We start from the raw sequence: 9,449 nt of genomic DNA, 5'->3' as shown, positions 1-9,449 counted from the left end.
TGAATAATCATCTTTTGGACTAATATCATAGCCACCTCTAATACAAGGCCGCGGCCTACGATATTGCAACGTCGCAGTGTAGCCTAGAATCTAATACATGATTGGTGGAAAGATTTTTTAAAAAACCAGCTGATGTTTTTCACCAATCATGTATTAGATTCTAGGCCTACACTGCGACGTTGCAATATCGTAGGCCGCGGCCTTGTATTAGAGGGGCTATGCTAATATGCAATTGGTGTTATAAATAAACTTAATGTTATAAATGAAAATTCAGGAATGGATAGTAAGGGCTTAAGTATGTTTTTTCGTTCCAATCATTTATGATTAAGCTGTTTTGACATTGTTGTTAACAGTATGACAATATTGTAAATGTTATTTTATAACAATCAATGACATGTATGAATGAATAAAGACCTCCCATCCGTTTTGTTTCGGGCAGCTGTTTCACTACGTGGGCGAGTTTTCGAATGTGATAGAGAAGTCACGCAGTGCGGACATAGCTCAGCACATTCTGACACACAAGGACCTCGGCTGCAGTGCGCCACACATTTGCTCAGTTGGCAGCAGTGGAACCCCCCGCAACCAGTCCAGGTTCTGGCAGTTGCTGGGTGCAGGCGACGATCTACCCACCAGTTACAAAGGTAAGAATATACTGGAGTTATCTGTGGTTGGAGATCACTTCAATCACTTGAAGGTGTAGTTGAAGATTGTGGTTGGAGATTCAATCTTATAGCAAGTTTCAGCCTTTAATTAGTTGGGATTTGGGTTGTACACTCATCTGTCTTCTATAGAGGGTAGCTGATACCAGTATATCTGATGTAATATTAACTATTTATTCTTGTTTATAATAAACAATTATATTTTACTTGTCAAGAAAATATATTAAAAAAATGAAATTTCTCAATAAGTTGAAAAAATTCCAATATATTTGTGGGCCAATTCACAGAACATTCATGTAAGTGAGGGAATAAAGTAAAGGAAAACATGAGGTGAAAATAAAGTAAGGAAAAACACAAATCTGAAATTCTACAAGACCATGGTTACCTTAGTGTTGACATATAGAAACAAATGGCTCTTGTTGAGGTCCACGTTATAATGGCAGTGGAGAAAGATAGGAGAACAACGTTGCCGAACTTCGGTCTTGTCAATGCCTTCTATAAACGGTAGCTGAGCACGTTTATTAATGTAATATTGACTGTTATTCTCGTTTAAAATAATCAATTATACAGGGTTATCATAAATAATGGTGCGGTTTCAAACATTGTTTAAAGAAAAACAGAATTACTTACAATTAATGTTTTTTTTTTAATCTTATTTGTCATCTCAAACAGTTTTTTTACATAATCAATAAATTTCAATGTGGGCGCCCTTAGTCGCTCGACAAATGTCCAAACGATATTCAACTTCTCTCCAAACATTCGCTAACATTTCTTCGGTTATGGTTGTCATTGCTTCATTAATCTGTTTTTTAAGTGGTTCAAGTCGCAAATTTTTTGTGAATAAATAATGTTTTTGATGTAACCCCACAGAAAAAATCACAAGGTGTCAGGTCTGGACTCCTTGGAGGCCACAGCATAGGTCCTTGTCGGCCTATCCATCGATCTCCAAATTTTCCGTTCAAAGCGTCTGTGACCAATGCACTAAAGTGTGGGGGAGCACCATCTTGTTGGAAATGAAGTTGATGAATGTTTCGAGTTCATCTAGCTGAGGAAAGCCATAATTGATTAACATGTCGAGATACGCAACTCCATTAATTGTTTTTTCAGCAAAGAAGAAAGGCCCTATTACGCGATTTTTCATCACACCACACCAAACATTAACTTTAGGCAAATCACGTTGTTTTTCAACAATTGCGTGTGGCTTTTCAGAGCCCCATATTCGTGAATTGTGTCTGTTAACACATCCACTCACATGGAAAGTAGCTTCGTCTGTAAAATTATATCATCTAAAAATGATTCGTTTTCACTTATTCTGTCCAACATTTCAACAGCGAAATTGTAACGGTTACACAATCATTGGTTTCAATTCCTGCAGTACCTGGATTTTTATAAGCGTGTAATTGAGTTTTTTAAGTAAAACTTTGTGAACCGTTGTTTCGGAATACTAATTCAACGCTTCGACGAGGGATGGACTTCCCAGGACTTCTAATTGCCGATTGTCTAATTGGTTCACCGTTTCGTCCGGTACACTTGGTCTGTCGGTTGATTTCTGTTTCTGAACTGATCCGGTTTCTTCAAATTGATTAAACCAGCGTGTTATGTTATTTTTGTGCGTTGGATCTCTTCCAAATTCACGTCGGAACGCACGTTGAACTAAAATTACGGATTTTAATTCAGTCATCAATAAAACACACTTTGCTTTATCTTTAACCGAGAACATAGTAACTCACTAAACTCACCGCGACAACAGTACAAGAACTGATGTTGAGTTAGAACAGCTTATAAACAAACTTTTGGTTGGAGGCTTTCAGAGATACCAATATAACATTTAAAATTTCCTACAATCTTCCTACGAATTACTGAAACCGCACCATTGTTTTATGATAACCCGGTATTTTATTAAGCAAGAAATTATTTTTTCAATAATTCATAATGAATTTCATATAATTAAGATGAATATCTGTTTATTTATTATTAATTCTACATTGATGAAAGACGATCTGGCAACAGAGCAAAGCGAGAGAGAGATAACGCTATTCGCTTTGTTGAATGATAGACAAGGATAGCAATACCATTGCTAATCAAACACTGTCATTATAACGTGGACCCACTATATAGGATACTGTACCGTATCGTTGAATTTCATACACGTACCTTCATTTTAATTTCATAACTTCATAGATTTAAAAGATATCAGCCGAATCCAAGCCGCTGACATGCGCTTTCTAGGGAGTGTAAAGGGATGACATATTGGATCTACTCCGAAATTGTACGATCTGATAATAATAGAAAAATCACGGTTTTTCGATAATAATTGATTTGTGGTTGTTTAAGGTGTGGAAGCCGGTAGCCTAGACGAGGATGAAGTATACGAAGCTGCTCTGGTCGACACGAACATGATTTACAGCGTTGAGGACGATGCACTTGTTCCGTTGCAAACTGCCTGGGGGTCCATTCCTAGGATAGAAATTCTCAACCCTGCAAAGGTCAGTTTATTGCTCCACACAACAATATGTCTTATTCACTTTCTCTTACAGGGCTACTTCAATTATATACATCTTCAAGTACTTCAAGTTTTTCGTATTCATTTCTCACTTTACTACTATCTAGGCCTACATACTGCATATACTACATACTACATACTACAATAATTATTAAAATGAAATTATTATTTTCAATACAATTTTATTTCATGAATTAATAAAGGGTGAAAAAGGGGACTTTTACGTTCAATAAGGATTTTTTAAAATAGAAGTTGAAATAAAATTAAGGGACTTTTTATGTTGAACTAGCTGGCCCGGCGAACTTCGTACCGCCAAATAGTTAATGCATCTCATGACAAACTTTAACTTGATACACACCTGAGGAGGCGCGATGCGGCATTCTACATTCAGGTGCTTCTTGCTTATTGGTTTGGATGGAAGAACTCATACACACTGAATCGGGCATGGCGTGGAACGGTGTGATAAGGCAATCTTCGTAAGATCAACACTTTGTATCACCAAGCCTCGCCTCTTCTGGTGTACTTGGCCTTAGCTTAATCAGATGCACTATATTTTTATGAAAATTATCCAACAATCAGTATTTACATTTATATCTCAATATGGTCTTCCTATGTGCTTAGTTAGTGTTCAGCAGTTTGTATTTTTAGATAAATGAATGCAGCTTCTAAAAAATTGAATGGCATATCTCCTTGCTGCTGATTTTCCTGTGCATAATCTAAATTTACAGCATTTCGAGTTCTACGACCCAAGTTTGGTCGTCGTTCGTACCGCGGCATTATTATTAGAATTAGAATTTTGTGAATCAGTAGAAAGAAAATAGAAATACAGATCTACCGACGGCTGTTGGATGACGCAATGAATATAACAGCTGATTTTTATTTCTGTGTGTGGCCAGCTCACAAATCTCCTCCCATAAGGATTACATGTGAACTTTGAAGGACCGTAGGAAAGAGTCCTGAAGTCGGATTATAAATTTGTTAGGCCATAAACCTGGTCCTGAATATAACGAACACAACTATAAAAAATCATCAAATTCGATGCACACATAAAAAAGTTATCGAATGTCAAAATTTGAGGCTCGATTTTATTTATATAGATAATGTTTTATTCAGTTTGAATCTATTTTTTCTATCTAGAAATGGTTGGAAATTGATAAATTAATTAAGAATAAATTAATCGTGTATTTCTTATCCCGTACATGTGTAAGCTAATTCCTTCCTTCATTCGTATTATAGATGAAGATGTAGATTTAGATTAGATTATAATCTAATATAATCTTCAATTATTTCAGATCCTTGTATTGGACTTTGGCACGGAACTGTACGTGTGGATGGGCAAGAACGCGACCCTGGACAAGAGGAAGTCGGCCATCAACCTGGCCGAAGAGCTGTGGTCGCAGGGATACGACTACTCGGACTGTGACATCAGTCCTGTCTCGGCTGCCGAGCGGCTTGGATCTCATAGTCATGGTGAGATTTAACAATTCTCATCTATTTTTTACTTGTCCATAGGCTCATAAATTCAGTGAGAATGGACTAAATTTAAAAAAAAAGAGAAAATAACAACCCTATTCCGGACTTATCTGAATTTTAGAATTTTTTTAATTTATTAAAAACTAGCAGGTAACCCGTGCTCTGCAAGGAGCTATTTTGAAACTTGACAAACTAAAAACGCGACGTCATGAAATTATGAATAATTTAAAATAGGTCTATAACCATTCTCAGTTAATTAAGTTCTGTTGGACAACAAAAATGTTCATTCTCAAGACCAACCAACAAATGAACCAATACAAATTATTTATAGAAAATCACTTGGACTCTTATTATATTTTATACTAGCAGGTAACCCGTGCTCCGCAAGGGTCTATTTTAAAACTTGACGTAATAAAATCTTAAAGAATTGAAATAACCATCCTCGGTTACTTGAGAATCAATATGCAAAAATTCAAGTTAATCAGTCCAGTAGTTCAGACTTGATGATGCGTCAAACATAATTCCCCTATCCCGTACGTGTATAAGCCAGTTATTTACTTCATTATAGTATAGATTATCTTGAAACTGTTATCTAATATTTGGTAGAGATATAGGCTATTACAAGGCATCCTCACGGATACTATAGTACTAGAACCTGTTTCTTGGGTTATCTTAGTTTTCTCTCTCGATCTGTGTTTTTTGTAATAGAATGAACAAATCCCAAATTTATGCTGTGTATATCCATAGGTTATAATACGCCTGCATTATAAATAATAATCATACGAGGTTGACAGTAAATATTTGAAAAAGAAAATAGTATAAAGCCCGGTCACACAAATGCCTTTTGAAATTCAACCGTTATAAATGACAGGAGAACCAGTAAGATTGCCATATTAATTATGAAAATTGTAATTTCCGAAACGAGGCGTTTTATGATAATCTTTATTTTCAAATTTCTTTGGAAACTTTTTTCCCTGACGAGATGAAACATTCCTAATAATTCAAAATAGCTGAATCTTAACACTATTTTCTCTTTATTTTATTTTGTGTTCAATTTTCTAGTTTTCGATTTAATTGAACGTGGACTGCGACTACACCCCGTTTCGGAAAGCCAATTTTCTGACTCCAGCTGTTTAAAGTCTAGAACTTACATAAATTCCGAGCTCAGAAACCGGCCCTTGAAATAAAATTAAGAATAAAGCCAGGTTAACAAAAGCCTGTTGAATTTTAACCGTGATTAATATCACAAAAACCAGCAGAGAAGCCTTATCTTCAAGTAAGCCTTCTCAAATTAGTTCTCGCGACATTTAAAATCATGACTGAAATTTAAGAGGCTTTTCTGCAACCGGGCCTAGAACTCTAAACATTTGGACATCTACAGCTGTAAAGAAAGTACTGCTTCAGTTCAGCTGTACTCTACTGCTAAGATGTGTTGGTTCACTGCCTCCGTAAACAAAGCCATAGTGCATTCTGGTGACGTCAGCACAGGTAGGGCTTCTAAACAATAAAAAATTTGTTGACTTCAGCTAATCTATATCAGCTAGTGTATTTACTGGTGTAGGAGCCCTAAACTGTGCTGACGTGACATTAACCACCCTGTCATGCACTATGGCTTTGTTTACGGAGGTAGTGACTGTACTCTACTGCTGAAGATGTGTTGGTTCCAATACGAACAGCAGATCTGTTAATTAATTATGATAATCGTGGATTACACAAAAATACAACTGAGTTCAATTCCTCAATATTCATGAGTATACAATACTTTTTATGAAAAAATATGATAACGACACAAGAAACGACGTGATTGAACGCCACGAGAACCAATCAGACAGCGTTCGTTCTAAAAAAGCTTCTCTGATTAGTTCTTCGAGAAGCCTCTTTGAACGAGATGCCTTCGTTTCAAAAAGCTTCTCTGATTGGTTCTCGTAGTATTAATCATGATTAAAATTGAACAGGTTCTTGTGCAACCGAGGCGTAACCTTAGGCTCTCCACTAACGGTAGGAGATGATGCTATGTCATGCACAACAACTTATATATTATACCATTTCTTAGATGAAAGTCAATAAACATCAGCTTCAGTATTTTATGGAATTCTTCGAAAATAGAATCCCAATTCTATTCTATTCTTATTCTTTTTTTTTAGTTATCGAAATTGAGTGATTGTCTCGTTCATATTATTAATATCGGGGCACGGAGCTCCGCTCGTAATTTTTATTTATTGATAAACAGAACACAATTTTCTAAATGATCGTGTTCATATTTTACAGATGGCTATTTATGTCATCTTATGAATTTCGGGGATGCGATTATTTGATTTTTCACATACTCACTCGCGCACTCACTTTTTTATTATCCACAGCTTTTTCAGCCATGGATTAATTATCCTTTTAATGTCGTTCAGCGAGTTTTCCAAGAATGAGACTTGCCAATTCCCATCGAATCTTTATAATAAACCTACTATGTTCCAAATTTCGTGAAAATCGTTCGAGCCGTTTTCGAGATCCGTTAAATAAAATAACCAGATATAAAAATAAACAGATATATAATACAGAAATTGCTCGCTTAATACAAATATCGGGGACCGAGCTTAGCTCTGGAGTACAAAAGCATAAAAATGTATTACGAAAGAAGAAATTCTAATAACATTCATACAGAAATGTTCTATCTAATCACAGTACATTGAGACTAATTCCAGAGGAATGCAAAAATTTTCCTCTCAAAGGCCCAGTTGCACAAAAGCCGGTTAAATTTTAATCCTGATAATTCACGTGAACCAATTAGAGAGTCCATTTCAAAAGAGGATTTACTGGAATTAATCAGGATTGAAAATAACCCGTTTTTTGCAACCGGCACTAAGTACCTGATTGAATGATTACAAAAGTTCAACAGCTGAGTCATAATTTGACACAGTCCCACCCACACACATGAACTCGCTCACTCACTTCCATCAACAACAGACGACAAAACAACCTGTTTTTCCAAGGATGAATAATAATTATCCTTTTAATGTCTTCAGCGAGTTTTCCCAGGGATGAGACCTAGTGCAATCGAATCTTATAATATAACCTACTATGTTCTGAAGATCGTTAGAATCGGTGAAATATAAACATCTAAACATCCAAACATATAAACAGAAGTTGCTCGTTTAATAGTATAGGATAATTGCATTGCATTGTAATAATTCATTTTATTACTAGTCCAATTAATTTTATTGTATGTTTACTTATAAAATGTTGTACTTTTGTTGACTCTATTAATGTTATTATTTTGTGATTGTAGAAATGTCTGTAAATTATTTGGCAAAATAAATTTCAATTTCAATTTGGTTGCAGATACAGACGAAGTGGTGAAGAAGGAGAGCGTCCCAGTTGGGGCCTGATGGCCAAAGTCACCCAACACATGGAGACTGTGCTATTTAGGGAGAAATTCCTGGACTGGCCAGACTTCACACGTGTCATCAGAGCCAAACGAAAAGCTAGCAAGGATCGGCCGGTAAATATTCAATTTCTTTCAGTTTTACAAATTTATTTCTGTTCGTCAATAATTTATCATCATCAGGCAGTTATCATTAGGGTGCCATCAGAGCTAAACGAAAAGCTAGCAAGGATCGGCCGGTAAACATTTAATTTCTTTCAATTTTTCAAATTTATTTCTGTTAGTCAATAATTTATCATAATCAGGCAGTTATCATTAGGATGTGATCACATTGAATGTGTATGTGTTCAAGTGCATGTCAGATCATGCATAGTTATATTGGTAGAAAGATTTACCAAGTACTACCATAGAGAAACAATTGCGTAAGTAAATATCCCATGGTATAGGGCGTTTATGTCACAACTTTTACTGTTATCTCAAACCGATTACTGTCGATTTTCACTGTTTTGACCGGGTAAGAGTGTATGAACGGCACAATATGAGAGACTACCAGTGTCATAAAGCTTCACGGGAAAGAACTACGTGGACTATCAGCTTGAGATAACAGTAAAAGTTGCGACATAAACGCCTATACCATGGGATATCTACTTATGCTATTGTTTCTCTATGTTACTACCAATTCGGTTGCGGGAAATATTAAGGATATAGTATATTTCGCACCTAGAGCAAAAATGAGATTTTTCCGGCTCGAAATCGGTTTTAAAGTCTGAGGCCGTAGGCCGAAAAACATTTTTGCCCGTGGTGCGAACGCTATTTTTCGTTTTTCGCCACACAAAATAAACAATATATATATATATATATGAGAATAGTTGTTACTATGCACTTCCGAAAGCAGAAGTGGAAGGTGATAGCTCTAGCAAATCTGACGTAATCTGAATATCAGGAAATCGTCCAAGTATTTTATTTTTTATTCTGATTTGTCTATGTGGGAGGTTGAGTTTATACTTTTTATTCTTCCAAATGACAATAAGATGATATTATTATAAATGTTTTAATTATTGTATAATGAAACACAAATAATGAAAAGTTTTTTGATACCTTTCTTAGTTCCATGTAGCGGCTGGAAAGGATACTCTTTCCGGCCTTAGCCGGAAAGAAACCTGTTCTGACGTCTGACGAAAGTCGTCTGCAAACAATGTCTTTCAGATCTACGTAGGGACTGGAAAACAGCTGCTTTCTGTGCAGTGTGGCGAAAAAGGAGTTAAACGAAGTTTGAAATAATTTCTAAAGGAGGAGTGCTTTTATAGTCTGAAGGACTATTTTGACTACTGTAATAGAGTCAAAGACAAATAGTAACTCTATATACTAGATGTAAAATTCATGTAACATTAATGGTGTCTGCTTTTTTGTTAGAACTTTATTGTCTGAGCCGTGAGCC

At 35.8% G+C, this 9,449-nt stretch overlaps 1 protein-coding gene across 1 annotated transcript; it reads left to right on the top strand.

Annotated features, from left to right (window-relative positions):
* Positions 1-439: 439 nt before the first annotated feature.
* On the top strand, positions 440-8,147 carry LOC120349239 (supervillin-like; the record flags this gene model as incomplete). Its single annotated transcript, XM_039419207.1, has 4 exons — positions 440-641; positions 2,994-3,145; positions 4,455-4,632; positions 7,969-8,147. Coding segments are annotated over 4 exons (579 nt in total), but the record flags the coding sequence as incomplete, so codon positions are not given.
* Between the last annotated feature and the right edge of the window lie 1,302 nt (positions 8,148-9,449).

The sequence above is a fragment of the Nilaparvata lugens genome, unplaced genomic scaffold (assembly GCF_014356525.2).
Source record: "Nilaparvata lugens isolate BPH unplaced genomic scaffold, ASM1435652v1 scaffold8913, whole genome shotgun sequence".
Lineage (NCBI taxonomy): Eukaryota > Metazoa > Arthropoda > Insecta > Hemiptera > Delphacidae > Nilaparvata > Nilaparvata lugens.
The sequence above is the reverse complement of the archived record's forward strand: the minus strand, read 5'-3'. Positions and strand labels throughout refer to the sequence as shown.